This window comes from Miscanthus floridulus, chromosome 10 (assembly GCF_019320115.1).
Source record: "Miscanthus floridulus cultivar M001 chromosome 10, ASM1932011v1, whole genome shotgun sequence".
Taxonomy (NCBI): Eukaryota; Viridiplantae; Streptophyta; class Magnoliopsida; order Poales; family Poaceae; genus Miscanthus; species Miscanthus floridulus.
This window is the reverse complement of record NC_089589.1, coordinates 88464433-88482642: the sequence shown is the minus strand read 5'-3', so window position 1 is coordinate 88482642 and position 18210 is coordinate 88464433. Positions and strand designations below refer to the sequence as shown.

At 43.6% G+C, this 18210-nt stretch overlaps 2 protein-coding genes across 2 annotated transcripts; both read right to left on the bottom strand.

Moving 5' to 3' along the window:
* Window positions 1-3785: 3785 nt before the first annotated feature.
* Window positions 3786-5399, bottom strand: LOC136486852 (putative disease resistance protein RGA3). The gene is made up of 2 exons (XM_066483891.1): window positions 4974-5399; window positions 3786-4434 (listed from the first exon to the last, which is right to left on the bottom strand). Exons 1-2 carry the CDS (start codon window positions 5328-5330, stop codon window positions 3886-3888), a joined length of 906 nt encoding a protein of 301 aa, XP_066339988.1. The 5' UTR covers window positions 5331-5399; the 3' UTR covers window positions 3786-3885.
* Window positions 5400-10612: 5213 nt separating this feature from the next.
* On the bottom strand, window positions 10613-12226 carry LOC136485035 (putative disease resistance protein RGA3). Its single transcript, XM_066481981.1, has 2 exons — window positions 11801-12226; window positions 10613-11261 (listed from the first exon to the last, which is right to left on the bottom strand). Exons 1-2 carry the CDS (start codon window positions 12155-12157, stop codon window positions 10713-10715), a joined length of 906 nt encoding a protein of 301 aa, XP_066338078.1. The 5' UTR covers window positions 12158-12226; the 3' UTR covers window positions 10613-10712.
* Between the last annotated feature and the right edge of the window lie 5984 nt (window positions 12227-18210).

The window sequence follows — 18210 nt, the reverse complement described above, 5'->3', positions numbered from 1 at the left end:
TTCTCTCACCTAACAGCACATTTATCCCTGTGACGACGGAGGTGGCCAGTGCCAATTGCAGATCTACCAGAATACTGCTTTTTGTAATGGATGCAGACAGCGCCATACCTGACCTTCTTACCTTTGGGACCCATCTTGAACAGCTTCTTGAAGTCAAGCCACACATCAGAGGTACATGGATGTGATACCTGGTCATCGGCGTTCTCATCTTGTTCGCCGCCTTGGTCCTCCACTCCATCACCACCTTCAACATCGATCGGATCACTGGCTCCACCTCCAGATCCATGGCCGAAGAGCTCTTCTACCTCCTCGTCGCCCATGTCGTCGTCTTTGTCTTCTCCAGGGAGCTCGCGCAACCTCTCGGACTCCTCATGGTACGCAGACAAGGCAGCCTCGACTGTCTCTTCAGAGGGGGGGCGGGGAGGCATCGCCACTGGCCTCAAACGGCTACGCAAGTGCACATGAGCAAGAAGAAGTAGATCATTAGATCAACATTCAAGAACAAGAAGAAGAAGACGGTCAAGATCAAGAACTAAAGAAAGAACAAGAACAGTTAGGGTTAGGGTTTACTGCGGATTCTTACCTCAACGACGCCGGCGACGTAGACGGAGCTCGGAGCAGCTGCGAATCAGCGGATCTGAAGAAAGAAGAAGAAAAAGATCAGGAAGAGAAAGCATCTTCCGTGCCGGAGCTGCCGGAGGGCGAGAAGAAGAAGAAGAAGATAAGTGCTCTTACCTGCATCTTCGGAGCCCTGGAGCTGTCGTAGGGCGAGAAGAAGAGGTGGGGACGGCGGCGGGTCGTCGTCGCCCGTCGGAGTCGTCCCGCGCCGTCGGAATCGGAGAGGAGAGCCAGAGAGAGCGAGAGGAGAGCGCGGCGGGGGAGGGCGAGAATGATTTAGGGTTTGGGGTGCGAGGGGGAGCCGGCCGACGACGCTGCTTATATACACCCCCACCCCAACGGCTAGAATCGCAGGGGTCGAGGGATCCAACGGCCATGATGGCTCGAAGCCGTGTCGATGTCGGGCCAGGCCTTTTTCGCGCCGTGCCTCGTGCTGGCCCATGGGCCGAATGTGCGGCCCAGGCACGCGCACGGCTGCGGGCCGTGCCAGGCACGGACACGATGCCTAGCGGGCCGGGCCGGGCTAGTGCCGTGCTTTTTAGGGCCGGGCCCGTGTCGGCCCATCGGGCCTGGCCCATTTGAAAAACTATATTCTCCACTACAGGTGGCATCAATCTACATTGGACAAGACGAAATATCATCCCACCCAGTCCGCCTGCAGAATAACATAGGCAACGAACAGAACGACGGCGCCGAGGAAGGAGCTGCTCCTCGGTTTCCCATGGAGAGGCCCGATGGGTGGATGGAGCTGGAGATAGGGGAGTGGGACAACCACGGAGGTGAAGACAAACAGGTTTGCGCAAGAGTGAGAGAGACCACGTATGGAGGCAACTGGAAGAAAGGCCTTATTTTGCAGGGTGTTGAGATAAGACCTAAGAACTAATTGAAGGCAGATTGCTTGTAAAATCAATAGCTTATTTGTAGTGTATATATGAATGTTTTAGTGTTGTGGCACTCGATAGTTGAACTGTTTGAGTCATGCAAAGTTTGAATTTTTTATGCTCCCAAGTCAAAACAAAGCAGTTGAGTCCGTTTGGTTGGGATACGAGATATAGGAAGTCATATTATGAATATTTAAGCACTGTGTGCAATGATAGGAAGTCATTCAATGGACTGTACAGTAATTCATCAAAAAAATTTGAAGTGAATTATATTCCACAGATCCCATATATCTGGTGGGTGGACGGATAATTATCTAAAGAGTTGGCTTGGAGCCATGTTATAAACAATACAACAGCAGAGGTGAGGAAGCACATGGTTGTAAGTTTGGGGAGCGAAGATACTAAGCTGACCACCATGTGCAGCAGCGAGAAGAAATAGAACCAATGGAAATGAGGCTTGGACACCCAGATATGTGCAGTTTCAGAAGTGATGGGAGAGTAGGAAGTGAGCTTAGACATGGACATCCTCGAACCTTAAGTTCCAAAAGGGATGGAAGAGTAGGAATTTCTCTTAGAGCAGAACAATCTTCAATCTCTATTTTACGAAGAGCCGGGGATGCAGGAAACGTAGCCAAGTGATAAGAGCACGTTAGCTTCAAAGTTATCAAACACCGGAATGGCCCCAATGGAAGGGAGCTCAGTTTAGGGCAAAGTGACAACCAAAGTGTGTTTAGGCATGGAAATTTCCCGGCATCTGCTCCAGACCATTCTGACCACTTGGGCATAATCACAAATTGCAATTCTGTCAATGATGGGAATTCTTTATCTCCTACAAGTAGCTGTGTGGAAGACCTCAGGGGTCAGGGCGATACATTCCATATAACGCATATGGTGGACAGTGAGGTACTTGAGGGAACGTAGGCGCCACCAAGCTTTGGGAGTTGTTTATGTTCACCACGGCTTAATGTTATTCTCGTCAACATGGACAAGGAATCATTTTCCAACCATCTAGGGTATTTTCCAAAGTTGTACCGGAATATGCCCAGTTCCCTTATGTTGTGATTGTGGTCGCAAGCTGTCTAGTAGTAATAGTTGATCGGGTGGTGTTGTCACATTCATATGCTCTGGACGCAGACCACAGAGACACTCATCTTCGTCTTCATCAAACCACAAACTTAATGATCGGAGGTGTTTTTTGCTCTGCAGCTAGGCTTCAGTTGCATCTTCAACATGGCAAATTTTATTCAGTCCAGAAATACTCAGCTCTCTAATCTGATTGATGTTCCTCAGCTCTCTTATGTTGAAACTACAATGATGTCCGATACGCATTTGGGGCAAAGTATGCAAGCGAGTGCGAGTAAGCTGCCCAACTCCACTCAGTACTAGATTCTGCACGTTCAAGGTCCAGATAGAGGATCCGTAATAACGATCCATAATTAAGTGGCGTAGTAGTTTCAGAGACCCCACGCAATCTTGCAATACTAAGGCAAGGCTGCAGTTTTGACACAAGTGGAGTGCCCGCGACTTGTTACTGGTTGAAAATAGTGATTCTGGAAGTATAGTTTCATGCTTATCATCAAGGCTCATCACTCTGATGACCCTAACAGAATGTGGAAAAACTGAGATGTCAGCTGATGCAATAGCTTTATTTATGGATAGATACCGAACATTTTGTGGAATTTCAGTCGAGGTATCTCCTTCAATTCTGTGGAACTCTTCCCCAGCAAAAAAGCAAGCAAGATCGTGGATAAGGTCATGCAAAAGGTATGAATCATCACACGAATCTAGCTGAAGTATTGACCGTTGGGCTAACTCCTTCAAATAAAATTTGGCAATTTCACACTCGTTATCACTTTCATCAGAATCAAGCAAGTCAAGTAATTTCCACAAACGAGACACTTCTGAAGCATAAATCTTATAATCTTTGGGAAATAGAGAAAGACAAAGGAAGCACCGTCTTAATTGTACAGGCATGTGCTTGTAGCTCAACTCTAGTGCTGCCAAAATCTCGTCCCTCGGTTCTTTTAAGTCCCACAGTTCACTCTCCAAGACATTCATCCATCTCCTTTGGTCATTTTCATAGCGCAACATGCTTCCTAGTGTCTTAATCGCTAGTGGCAAGCCCTTGCACTTTGTAACAATACTCTTTCCAATCTTTATTAGGTTTGTTGGGATGTCATCAGACTCTTGTTCAGCAGTCAAGACAGCTTTGCAGAACAACGACCAGCTCTCATCAAAGCTTAGACAATTTAGGGGATAAAAAGGCATAGTCTGTATCAGCCTTGCCACTGCCTCGCTCCGAGTGGTAGCTATGATCTGGCAAACCTTTGCAGCTGTCATAGGAGCACAAAACAACTCCCAGCAGTCTCTTCGCTCATTCCATACATCATCCAACACAAGGAAAACTCTCCCCATTCATTACTGTTGCTAATTTCCTCTGAAGATCAGCAAGTTCTGAATGCATACACTGCTGACCCGGTTCTGTTATGGAAGTAATGATGTTCCTTGTCATTGTTTTGATATCAAAATTCTCGGACACAAACACCCAGGCACGGTTCTCAAAGGACTGTCTCACCCTTTGGCTGTTATACACAAGCTGTGCTAGTGTTGTCTTGCCTAGTCCTCCCATACCAACAATGGGCATCACAGAAACAGGATTTACTGCATTTTCCCCTTTCCTAGACAGTAACTTGTCAATTATCTTGTCTCTTTCTTGCTCTCGCCCAATAATGCTCTTGTCGAATACGACAGAGCTTGTATGCCGCAAAGTACTAAGATCTGGAGCAAATCGTCTCTCTCCATCATTCTCAGATAAACTGAAATGTTCAGAGTAGTGTATGATCTCATTGAACCTCTCGGTTATTTTCCTTGCTCGAAGAAGCAGGTCAGTAGGAACAACCACTACACCAGCATCCACCGGATAGGCCTCCATTTCCTTTTTGAAGAAAGAATAAGAGGATATATAGGTCATTTTCCATATATGATTCCTTTTTTCACGGAGAAATATTGGAACAAGATAAGACATAATAAATACACAACATACTCCGCCCATCCGTGAATAAATCAATTTCTAAAGTTATTTTAAATCAAAATTTTTAAGTTTGACCGAATTTATAGAGTGCCAAAATTTATGACACCAAATTAGTATCATTAGATATACCATAAACTTTATTTTAATAATTTGTCCATTTGATGTCAAAAGAATTTGTGCTTTTTTCTATTAATTCGAACAAACATAAAAAAATTAAATTATGACAATTCTAGAATTTAATTTATTCACGGAGAGAGTATATAAAAGAAACTTATCTAATATGGCCTATTTGGTAGAGTTCCACAAAAAACAGCTCCAAAAACAGCTCCACGGTGGACCTGATCTATGATGAATCTGGGATCCAGATTCACATTTTCAGTGGTATAGCTTGATCAGGTCCATAGTTGTATGCACATAAATGATGACGAGAGCTAATTAATTACCTCATGCTTGCGCTTGCCGGTTTTGTGGACGCCGGCAGATCGGTCAAGAGCCGCCAACCTGCAGCGGTCAACCTCGTAGTCGTACTCGTCCACCACGTCCTCCATGTCGTACGCCACTTCCTTGAGTTCCTTGAGCTGTAGCTTGGTAGACTCCTCGCGGATGTTCCAGTGCTCCTCGGCGTCATGCAGGGTTGCCCGGTTCCGGCGCATGGTCCTCTCCAGCTTCCTCAGCTCCTCCAGATCTTCCTCCTGGCTCACTGAAGACGAGGAGGACGGCGCCATGGAGAAAACGCGTAGGAAGGAGGATAGCTTCTCCCATGCCCTCCCTACCGACAGAGACGCAAACAGTCCGGACATCGTCGTCAATGGTGACTCTGCTCAGCTTGCTCTTGCAGTAGGGTGGAGAGTAGTGGAAGAAGAGGAGGGGTATAGGCACACGCTTCTCGCTAACAACTGATAGTGCTGCTGCGTCTGCTGCTAAAGGATTTGCACCCAGCACTCGTCTCTCTCTTTCCTTATTGTACAGAGTATTTTTTTTATTGTTATAGCCAAAGTTGGCTCAGATTGCGGATTTGATTTGCAGTACAGGGAATCTCGGACGGTTTTGACGCAAGAGGATGAAGGTAGAGGTTGGACTGTGAATGTGAGGTAATGGGTGCCAAAGTTCTAGAGTCAAGATAGTCAATACAAAACCTTTGTATACGTGCTAATATTTGCCATTTGTCTTTCAGTTCTTTACACCTCAGAGCCAGCAGTGGTGTTGTGTTGCTGCTTTAAAAGTTCCCACTTGCATCCTTCCTATGCTTTCCAAGGCTAGCCTAACGTCGGTCTAGAGTTTAAGAAGTCACATATAATGGTTAATGCTACACACGTCACAGTTGTGATGTCTCTTGAGCTATAAAGTTAAGTCACATGATATATGTTGTTACTGTGCAATCATACCTTGAAAGTTTTATCAGTTCGCTTTTCAGCAGTTGGAGGCTCACCCAGCATTTAGCTGGTTATGGCGTTCTATGTGCACACCGAGAGTTAATTTTTTTGGCTGCCTGATCATGGTGGGCAGATTAAATAAGAAAACCATGCTAAGACGCAGGAATCTGAACGTTGGGGACAATGACACCTTCTGTATATATACTTTGCACAGACAATTGTGAGGAGGATATTGATCATCTGTTCTTTGGCTGCGAATTTGCCAAGAGGTGTTGACCGGCGGTTGGCATACGGTGGGATGAATCCATTGGCTTGTTCTAGAGGCTTGCTCTCGCCAAGACGCAGTGCAATCTACCCTTCTTCAGAGAGCATGTTCTCATCGCGAGTTGGGAACTTCGGATGATTAGGAATGACAAGGTCTTCAATAGGAGCAATGTTAGCTTTAGTCTTTGGTTCTGTAACTTCAAAAATCAATGCTATTCAAGGAAGACATGAGGTCATCCTTTTGCTACTGGTTGGATGCAATCAGTTAGCTATCTTGTAATCAGCTCTTTTTGTCCCCTTAATTTAAAATAAAAAAGTGTTGTGGGGACCTTCCTCACATTTTTTGCTCTAAAAAAATAGTTGAGGAAGGTCAGAGGACTTTTTCAAAAAAGAAAAGATAATTGTAACATGGGCTGAGACAACCTCATCGACCACATTTTCCTCAATGGACTTGCTAGCGCCCGGACGTCTGATCCGGGAGCCAGCATCCGGATGCTGCCAACATAGGGAGCGAATGAGCGTCTAGCGCATTGGGCTCGCGAGGGAGCTTACCAGTAGTGGTCCCACGCCGCCCTGGACGTCATCCGCGTCATCGGGCGTATCTCATGTGCAACACCGATCTATTTTTGAAACATCCTGATGTAACAGTTGCAACATACAAAAAAGGCAGATGAAATACTTGAAACAAGTGTCTGAAACACTTGCGAAAACACCTGAAATACATTTAAAAATCATTGCAAATATATGCAACATCCAGATGAAACACTTGCAAACATATGTATGAAACACAAGAAAACACTTGAAACATATGCTTGCAACATGTATGTATATGCAACATCTAGATCTATTTTTGCAACATCCCGACAAAACACTTGCAACATTCGTCTGGAACAGATGAAACATTTGGAACCTACACTTAAAACATATGTGTATAGCCCTTACAACTAGGGATGAAAATGGTACGGAAATATCTCATACCGAACCGCATCGTTTTCTGCATTTAATGCGATCGATTTCGTATTTTCGGACAAATTCAAATTTGGTTCGAAATTCGGAACACAAAATTCGAAATCAGGACGAAAACAGTTTAGACATTTTTTTGACAGTTTTCTACTTTTCTACTTTTAATTCGCAATATCCTGAATTCAAAATTCGGTTTAAACCAAATTTGGCTCACTAGAATTCCATCCTTAGAAAAATTGTATCTTTTTCATACCATCTGGGATGAAGATTATTTTTACATGAAAATTATAGCTATCGACGAGATAGACAACTTTCTAGTTTTCAGTTTTTTCATTTGAGGTCTTTAAGATGTTCAAAAAAATTAAACAAAATTTCAGCGGTATATTAAATCACGTACAAGCACTTATTGCCTTAGAAAAATCGTATCTTCCTTACATGATGTTAAATGGAGATACATTTTAAGAAAGTTGTAGGACTTATTAATTATTTTTCACTTGTTAATTATTATACACTTGGTTCTACGGGTCAATATATCATATACCGATCGTGTTCAACATAATTTCGCTTGAATTAGTTCGTTTTCGAAATTCTCGATATTCCGTAAGTTCGCGTTCGTTTTCGTGTCCGGCTTTACCGCTTTTCCTTTTGTTTTCGTATCCATTGGTTTGAGCTTAGATGCCAAATTGCTCATTCTCAGTATGCGCTCTCTAATGTCACTGTCGTCACCAGAGTACCTTTCTGTCACCCGCTACTTGATCAACTGGGTTGCATATGTCTTTGAAGAGCCAGTGAACTGCCTCTTTATTCTTTATCGGTACTCTGTAACCGTGTCACAGTCTAAAATTGAGCCCACTATTGCAGGCTCAATTGTATTATTTATCACAGCCAAACATTTCTTATTGGCTGTGACCCACTTTCTATGTTCGAGGTCAAAAGACATCTTTACGGGAGCAAAGTCCCGCTCTCTGTTCTGCCATGCAGCATCAGTCTCATCAGTCTCCCTCACCGGTGCCACAGGTTCTTTGGGACACGGTGTGGTGACTATCCAGTCAATCTCAGCCAAAATGAAGGCCAGGTCGATCTTTTTCTTTCATTCAATGTAGTTATCCCCTTTGAGAGTTAGGATATCTTTGATATAAGCCATCAAGGAGTATCCTGCTGAAAACACAATTTCTCTTTAAAATGAGAACATAATATAATAACAACAATTGCATGTTTTAGTTTCAACTATAGTCAAAATTAAAACTAACAATTTATCCTTTTACATTAATTCTACATCACCGTTGGGTAGAAATATAATTAATGTATAACAACAATAGCTTCTTCCGGTACTCGAAGACATTTCTTTAGCTGAGAAACATGGAACACATCAAAGATTGCACTCATCTCTGGTGGAAGTTGTAACTTATACGCAACCTTCCCTTTTCGTTCCAAAATTTTGTATGGCCCTACATATCTTGGTGAAAGCTTCTTTTTCATCCCAAATCTTTTCACACCTTTCATGGGTGATACTCTCAAGTATACATAGTCACCCACTTCAAAAGTCAGTGGTCTTCTTCTTTTGTCGGCATAACTCTTTTGTCTTGATTGAGCTACCTTCATATGTTGTTGGATGATACGTACTTGCTCTTCGGCTTCATTGACAAAATCAATACCAAAGTATCTCCTTTTACTGGGCTCAATCCAATTCAATGGAGTTCTACACTTTCTGCCATACAAGGCTTCAAATGGAGCCATCTTGATACTCGCTTGATAACTGTTGTTATAGGAGAATTCACATAAAGGTAACCATTTCTCCCATGAACCTTTCGAAGATATAACACAAGCTCTAAGTAAATCTTCTAGGATTTGGTTCACTCGCTCTGTCTATCCTAAAGTTTGCGGATGGTAAGCTGAACTTCTGATTAGCTTGGTTCCCAAAGCCTGATGTAAGTGCTCCCAGAAATGAGCTATGAACTGTGGTCCTCGATCTAAGATTATAGTCCGGGGTACTCCATGCAGTCTCACGATCTGGGAAACATATAACTCAGAGTAGCTGTGTGGAAGACCTCAGGGGTCAGGGCGATACATTCCATATAACGCATATGGTGGACAGTGAGGTACTTGAGGGAACGTAGGCGCCACCAAGCTTTGGGAGTTGTTTATGTTCACCACGGCTTAATGTTATTCTCGTCAACATGGACAAGGAATCATTTTCCAACCATCTAGGGTATTTTCCAAAGTTGTACCGGAATATGCCCAGTTCCCTTATGTTGTGATTGTGGTCGCAAGCTGTCTAGTAGTAATAGTTGATCGGGTGGTGTTGTCACATTCATATGCTCTGGACGCAGACCACAGAGACACTCATCTTCGTCTTCATCAAACCACAAACTTAATGATCGGAGGTGTTTTTTGCTCTGCAGCTAGGCTTCAGTTGCATCTTCAACATGGCAAATTTTATTCAGTCCAGAAATACTCAGCTCTCTAATCTGATTGATGTTCCTCAGCTCTCTTATGTTGAAACTACAATGATGTCCGATACGCATTTGGGGCAAAGTATGCAAGCGAGTGCGAGTAAGCTGCCCAACTCCACTCAGTACTAGATTCTGCACGTTCAAGGTCCAGATAGAGGATCCGTAATAACGATCCATAATTAAGTGGCGTAGTAGTTTCAGAGACCCCACGCAATCTTGCAATACTAAGGCAAGGCTGCAGTTTTGACACAAGTGGAGTGCCCGCGACTTGTTACTGGTTGAAAATAGTGATTCTGGAAGTATAGTTTCATGCTTATCATCAAGGCTCATCACTCTGATGACCCTAACAGAATGTGGAAAAACTGAGATGTCAGCTGATGCAATAGCTTTATTTATGGATAGATACCGAACATTTTGTGGAATTTCAGTCGAGGTATCTCCTTCAATTCTGTGGAACTCTTCCCCAGCAAAAAAGCAAGCAAGATCGTGGATAAGGTCATGCAAAAGGTATGAATCATCACACGAATCTAGCTGAAGTATTGACCGTTGGGCTAACTCCTTCAAATAAAATTTGGCAATTTCACACTCGTTATCACTTTCATCAGAATCAAGCAAGTCAAGTAATTTCCACAAACGAGACACTTCTGAAGCATAAATCTTATAATCTTTGGGAAATAGAGAAAGACAAAGGAAGCACCGTCTTAATTGTACAGGCATGTGCTTGTAGCTCAACTCTAGTGCTGCCAAAATCTCGTCCCTCGGTTCTTTTAAGTCCCACAGTTCACTCTCCAAGACATTCATCCATCTCCTTTGGTCATTTTCATAGCGCAACATGCTTCCTAGTGTCTTAATCGCTAGTGGCAAGCCCTTGCACTTTGTAACAATACTCTTTCCAATCTTTATTAGGTTTGTTGGGATGTCATCAGACTCTTGTTCAGCAGTCAAGACAGCTTTGCAGAACAACGACCAGCTCTCATCAAAGCTTAGACAATTTAGGGGATAAAAAGGCATAGTCTGTATCAGCCTTGCCACTGCCTCGCTCCGAGTGGTAGCTATGATCTGGCAAACCTTTGCAGCTGTCATAGGAGCACAAAACAACTCCCAGCAGTCTCTTCGCTCATTCCATACATCATCCAACACAAGGAAAACTCTCCCCATTCATTACTGTTGCTAATTTCCTCTGAAGATCAGCAAGTTCTGAATGCATACACTGCTGACCCGGTTCTGTTATGGAAGTAATGATGTTCCTTGTCATTGTTTTGATATCAAAATTCTCGGACACAAACACCCAGGCACGGTTCTCAAAGGACTGTCTCACCCTTTGGCTGTTACACACAAGCTGTGCTAGTGTTGTCTTGCCTAGTCCTCCCATACCAACAATGGGCATCACAGAAACAGGATTTACTGCATTTTCCCCTTTCCTAGACAGTAACTTGTCAATTATCTTGTCTCTTTCTTGCTCTCGCCCAATAATGCTCTTGTCGAATACGACAGAGCTTGTATGCCGCAAAGTACTAAGATCTGGAGCAAATCGTCTCTCTCCATCATTCTCAGATAAACTGAAATGTTCAGAGTAGTGTATGATCTCATTGAACCTCTCGGTTATTTTCCTTGCTCGAAGAAGCAGGTCAGTAGGAACAACCACTACACCAGCATCCACCGGATAGGCCTCCATTTCCTTTTTGAAGAAAGAATAAGAGGATATATAGGTCATTTTCCATATATGATTCCTTTTTTCACGGAGAAATATTGGAACAAGATAAGACATAATAAATACACAACATACTCCGCCCATCCGTGAATAAATCAATTTCTAAAGTTATTTTAAATCAAAATTTTTAAGTTTGACCGAATTTATAGAGTGCCAAAATTTATGACACCAAATTAGTATCATTAGATATACCATAAACTTTATTTTAATAATTTGTCCATTTGATGTCAAAAGAATTTGTGCTTTTTTCTATTAATTCGAACAAACATAAAAAAATTAAATTATGACAATTCTAGAATTTAATTTATTCACGGAGAGAGTATATAAAAGAAACTTATCTAATATGGCCTATTTGGTAGAGTTCCACAAAAAACAGCTCCAAAAACAGCTCCACGGTGGACCTGATCTATGATGAATCTGGGATCCAGATTCACATTTTCAGTGGTATAGCTTGATCAGGTCCATAGTTGTATGCACATAAATGATGACGAGAGCTAATTAATTACCTCATGCTTGCGCTTGCCGGTTTTGTGGACGCCGGCAGATCGGTCAAGAGCCGCCAACCTGCAGCGGTCAACCTCGTAGTCGTACTCGTCCACCACGTCCTCCATGTCGTACGCCACTTCCTTGAGTTCCTTGAGCTGTAGCTTGGTAGACTCCTCGCGGATGTTCCAGTGCTCCTCGGCGTCATGCAGGGTTGCCCGGTTCCGGCGCATGGTCCTCTCCAGCTTCCTCAGCTCCTCCAGATCTTCCTCCTGGCTCACTGAAGACGAGGAGGACGGCGCCATGGAGAAAACGCGTAGGAAGGAGGATAGCTTCTCCCATGCCCTCCCTACCGACAGAGACGCAAACAGTCCGGACATCGTCGTCAATGGTGACTCTGCTCAGCTTGCTCTTGCAGTAGGGTGGAGAGTAGTGGAAGAAGAGGAGGGGTATAGGCACACGCTTCTCGCTAACAACTGATAGTGCTGCTGCGTCTGCTGCTAAAGGATTTGCACCCAGCACTCGTCTCTCTCTTTCCTTATTGTACAGAGTATTTTTTTTATTGTTATAGCCAAAGTTGGCTCAGATTGCGGATTTGATTTGCAGTACAGGGAATCTCGGACGGTTTTGACGCAAGAGGATGAAGGTAGAGGTTGGACTGTGAATGTGAGGTAATGGGTGCCAAAGTTCTAGAGTCAAGATAGTCAATACAAAACCTTTGTATACGTGCTAATATTTGCCATTTGTCTTTCAGTTCTTTACACCTCAGAGCCAGCAGTGGTGTTGTGTTGCTGCTTTAAAAGTTCCCACTTGCATCCTTCCTATGCTTTCCAAGGCTAGCCTAACGTCGGTCTAGAGTTTAAGAAGTCACATATAATGGTTAATGCTACACACGTCACAGTTGTGATGTCTCTTGAGCTATAAAGTTAAGTCACATGATATATGTTGTTACTGTGCAATCATACCTTGAAAGTTTTATCAGTTCGCTTTTCAGCAGTTGGAGGCTCACCCAGCATTTAGCTGGTTATGGCGTTCTATGTGCACACCGAGAGTTAATTTTTTTGGCTGCCTGATCATGGTGGGCAGATTAAATAAGAAAACCATGCTAAGACGCAGGAATCTGAACGTTGGGGACAATGACACCTTCTGTATATATACTTTGCACAGACAATTGTGAGGAGGATATTGATCATCTGTTCTTTGGCTGCGAATTTGCCAAGAGGTGTTGACCGGCGGTTGGCATACGGTGGGATGAATCCATTGGCTTGTTCTAGAGGCTTGCTCTCGCCAAGACGCAGTGCAATCTACCCTTCTTCAGAGAGCATGTTCTCATCGCGAGTTGGGAACTTCGGATGATTAGGAATGACAAGGTCTTCAATAGGAGCAATGTTAGCTTTAGTCTTTGGTTCTGTAACTTCAAAAATCAATGCTATTCAAGGAAGACATGAGGTCATCCTTTTGCTACTGGTTGGATGCAATCAGTTAGCTATCTTGTAATCAGCTCTTTTTGTCCCCTTAATTTAAAATAAAAAAGTGTTGTGGGGACCTTCCTCACATTTTTTGCTCTAAAAAAATAGTTGAGGAAGGTCAGAGGACTTTTTCAAAAAAGAAAAGATAATTGTAACATGGGCTGAGACAACCTCATCGACCACATTTTCCTCAATGGACTTGCTAGCGCCCGGACGTCTGATCCGGGAGCCAGCATCCGGATGCTGCCAACATAGGGAGCGAATGAGCGTCTAGCGCATTGGGCTCGCGAGGGAGCTTACCAGTAGTGGTCCCACGCCGCCCTGGACGTCATCCGCGTCATCGGGCGTATCTCATGTGCAACACCGATCTATTTTTGAAACATCCTGATGTAACAGTTGCAACATACAAAAAAGGCAGATGAAATACTTGAAACAAGTGTCTGAAACACTTGCGAAAACACCTGAAATACATTTAAAAATCATTGCAAATATATGCAACATCCAGATGAAACACTTGCAAACATATGTATGAAACACAAGAAAACACTTGAAACATATGCTTGCAACATGTATGTATATGCAACATCTAGATCTATTTTTGCAACATCCCGACAAAACACTTGCAACATTCGTCTGGAACAGATGAAACATTTGGAACCTACACTTAAAACATATGTGTATAGCCCTTACAACTAGGGATGAAAATGGTACGGAAATATCTCATACCGAACCGCATCGTTTTCTGCATTTAATGCGATCGATTTCGTATTTTCGGACAAATTCAAATTTGGTTCGAAATTCGGAACACAAAATTCGAAATCAGGACGAAAACAGTTTAGACATTTTTTTGACAGTTTTCTACTTTTCTACTTTTAATTCGCAATATCCTGAATTCAAAATTCGGTTTAAACCAAATTTGGCTCACTAGAATTCCATCCTTAGAAAAATTGTATCTTTTTCATACCATCTGGAATGAAGATTATTTTTACATGAAAATTATAGCTATCGACGAGATAGACAACTTTCTAGTTTTCAGTTTTTTCATTTGAGGTCTTTAAGATGTTCAAAAAAATTAAACAAAATTTCAGCGGTATATTAAATCACGTACAAGCACTTATTGCCTTAGAAAAATCGTATCTTCCTTACATGATGTTAAATGGAGATACATTTTAAGAAAGTTGTAGGACTTATTAATTATTTTTCACTTGTTAATTATTATACACTTGGTTCTACGGGTCAATATATCATATACCGATCGTGTTCAACATAATTTCGCTTGAATTAGTTCGTTTTCGAAATTCTCGATATTCCGTAAGTTCGCGTTCGTTTTCGTGTCCGGCTTTACCGCTTTTCCTTTTGTTTTCGTATCCATTGGTTTGAGCTTAGATGCCAAATTGCTCATTCTCAGTATGCGCTCTCTAATGTCACTGTCGTCACCAGAGTACCTTTCTGTCACCCGCTACTTGATCAACTGGGTTGCATATGTCTTTGAAGAGCCAGTGAACTGCCTCTTTATTCTTTATCGGTACTCTGTAACCGTGTCACAGTCTAAAATTGAGCCCACTATTGCAGGCTCAATTGTATTATTTATCACAGCCAAACATTTTCTTATTGGCTGTGACCCACTTTCTATGTTCGAGGTCAAAAGACATCTTTACGGGAGCAAAGTCCCGCTCTCTGTTCTGCCATGCAGCATCAGTCTCATCAGTCTCCCTCACCGGTGCCACAGGTTCTTTGGGACACGGTGTGGTGACTATCCAGTCAATCTCAGCCAAAATGAAGGCCAGGTCGATCTTTTTCTTTCATTCAATGTAGTTATCCCATTTGAGAGTTAGGATATCTTTGATATAAGCCATCAAGGAGTATCCTGCTGAAAACACAATTTCTCTTTAAAATGAGAACATAATATAATAACAACAATTGCATGTTTTAGTTTCAACTATAGTCAAAATTAAAACTAACAATTTATCCTTTTACATTAATTCTACATCACCGTTGGGTAGAAATATAATTAATGTATGACAAAAAACCATAATAACATCATAATATTGCCATTAATCAACGTTGGTCAGAATAATAACAATATTATAATAATATGATAATATGTCTATTTTTCAAAATTAAATTCTCCCGTTAGTTTGAATTTAATAATGAAAACAACAACTTTAAATACACAGCGAAAACTTTGAATAAAATTTACATGATAATATTTTTTAGAAGCAACTTTACTTTTTTACTAAACAAAAAATATCGTTGGATAAATTTTGTACAGAAATTATCATCAAAATTCAATTCAAATTCATCGAATATGAATCAAACCAGTTTCTGGAAAAAAGGAAAAATTGAATAAACTTATATTGTGCATTTGGCCCAGTCCAGCAGCAGTGCGCGCGGCCCAGCGCCAAAAGCCGGTTCACGCAGACGCGCGCGGCGCCTCCCCCGCGCCCAGGCCGCAACCTAGGCCTAGGCCGGGAATTCCCTTTCCCGCCTGGGCTTAAAACGGCCCGATGCGTTGCTGGCCGTCGATCGTCGATTGACGGTCCTCCTTTCATTTCGGCCGGATGAAAACCCGCGACGGCCAGGCTCCCCTAAACCCTAGGTCATTCTCTCCCTCCCCTTCTCTCTCATCACGCACCGCCGCTTGGAGAAACAGCCGCCGCAGCAGCCGTCCTCGGTGGCCGAGGGAGAAGAAGAGGGGCTCCGCCCAGCGCCCTCTCGCCGGCGTGCGTGCTCGCCCAAGGCTGAGCACGCCGCCGTCGAGGGGCCGCATGGTGGTGCCCTGTTGCCGTGACCACTCGTGCGAGGTGCAGTGCGGCTCGTTGCTCTGTCCCGCGCGCCGTTCGGGAGCGACGCCGTGGTCTCCTTTCCGCGCGGTGGCGATGCCGCCGGCGGTGAGGAAAGCCCAAGTAGGCTCCCTATCTTTAGGGTTAGGGTTTGGTTCGATTGGATCCGAATCGAATTCGAACTCCACTTTTTTTTGTTTTTCTTTGCTTTTGATTCGGAAACCCTAGATCTACACCCTAGGCTGACGAACTACTGGGTTAGGGTTCTTTGTTGAAACCGTGTCCACTTTTCCCGTACCCGATCTAGGGTTAGGGTCCGATTTGCTTTTCTTTCCCCGATCCAGATCTACGAACTAGACAGGCGTCTGATACCATTGTTAGACTCCAGAGATCATCTAGAGTAGAATCTAGTCGGGTGGTTCTTTGTATTTGGGATGAACAAGTAGAAAACCTAATGAACCGTATTACAGAGTGATAGAGAGAGGAGAGTGGATGGGAGTGTACAGACCATCGGAGGGCGCCGTCGAGGAGGATCCGGCCATCTCGTTCGGTCGGTGACGTTCTGCGCACGGGCAGCGATGGTCGGAGAAGAGTTGGTGAAGTCCGGCGACGCGGTGGCGGTGCAGTGAGGCCGACGGTGATGACGGTGGCAACTTCCCACCGCTGGCTGCGCACCCTCTTCGAGATCGGACTTAGGGTTTGTTGGTGGGGCGGAGTGGTTCACGGTGAACCTTGTACTATGAGCCGCCGGCCCCCACCACTTTATATAGCGCAGTGCGACGGGGGCCCACCAACCATGTAGGGTTGGGCGCCCCCGATCAGGACACGTGACCAAAGCCCAATAGGCCATTGGGCTTATTGGCTGAGAGATCATTCTAACAATATGTTGTTACTGTGCAATCATACCTGACCAAGGCCCAATAGGCCGTTGGGCTTATTAGCTGGGAGATCATTCTAACAATATGTTGTTACTGTGCAATCATACCTTGAAAGTTTTATCAGTTCGCTTTTCAGCAGTTAGAGGCTCACCCAGAATTTAGCTGGTTATGGCGTTCTATGTGCACACCGAGAGTTAATTTTTTTGGCTGCCTGATCATGGTGGGCAGTTCTATGTGCACACCGAGAGTTAATTTTTTTGGCTGCCTGATCATGGTGGGCAGATTAAATAAGGAAACCATGCTAAGACGCAGGAATCTGAACGTTGGGGACAATGACACCTTCTGTATACTTTGCACAGACAATTGTGAGGAGGATATTGATCATCTGTTCTTTGGCTGCGAATTTGCCAAGAGGTGTTGACCGGCTGTTGGCGTACGGTGGGATGAATCCATTGGCTTGTTCTAGAGGCTTGCACTCGCCAAGACGCAGTGCAATCTACCCTTCTTCAGAGAGCTTGTTCTCATCGCGAGTTGGGGACTTTGGATGATTAGGAATGACAAGGTCTTTCAATAGGAGCAATGTTAGCTTTAGTCTTTGGTTCTGTAACTTCAAAAATCAATGCTATTCAAGGAAGACATTAGGTCATCCTTTTGCTACTGGTTGGATGCAATCAGTTAGCTATCTTGTAATCAGCTCTTTTTGCCCCCTTAATTTAAAATAAAAAAAGTGTTGTGGGGGACCTTCCTCATATTTTTTGCCCTAAAAAAATAGCTAAGGAAGGTCAGAGGACTTTTTCAAAAAAAAAGATAATTGTAACATGGGCCGAGACAATCTCATCGACCACATCTTCCTCAATGGACTTGCTAGCGCTCGGACGTCCGATTCGGGAGCCAGTGTCCGGATGCTGCCAACACAGGGAGCGAACGAGCGTCTAGCGCATTGGGCTCGCGAGGGAGCGCACCAGTAGTGGTCCCACGCCGCCCTGGACGTCATCCGCGCCACCGGGTGTATCCCATATGCAACACCCGATCTACTTTTAAAACATCCTGATGCAACAGTTGCAACATACAAAAAAGACAGATGAAATACTTGAAACAAGTGTTTGAAACATTTGCGAAAACACCTGAAAAACATTTAAAAATCATTGCAAATATATGCAACATCCAGATAAAACACTTGCAAACATACGTATAAAACACAGGAAAACACTTAAAACATATGCTTGCAACATGCATGTATATGCAACATCTAGATCTATTTTTGCAATATCCCGACAAAACACTTGCAACATTCGTCTGGAAC

Bases quoted from the DNA above. Each gene is read 5' to 3' on its own strand.
- LOC136486852 (XM_066483891.1), bottom strand. From the start codon at position 5,330: ATGTCCGGACTGTTTGCGTCTCTGTCGGTAGGGAGGGCATGGGAGAAG. The intron at 4,435-4,973 runs GTAATTAATTAG...TTCTTCAAAAAG, and splicing joins CCGGCAAGCGCAAGCATGAG to GAAATGGAGGCCTATCCGGT.
- LOC136485035 (XM_066481981.1), bottom strand. From the start codon at position 12,157: ATGTCCGGACTGTTTGCGTCTCTGTCGGTAGGGAGGGCATGGGAGAAG. The intron at 11,262-11,800 runs GTAATTAATTAG...TTCTTCAAAAAG, and splicing joins CCGGCAAGCGCAAGCATGAG to GAAATGGAGGCCTATCCGGT.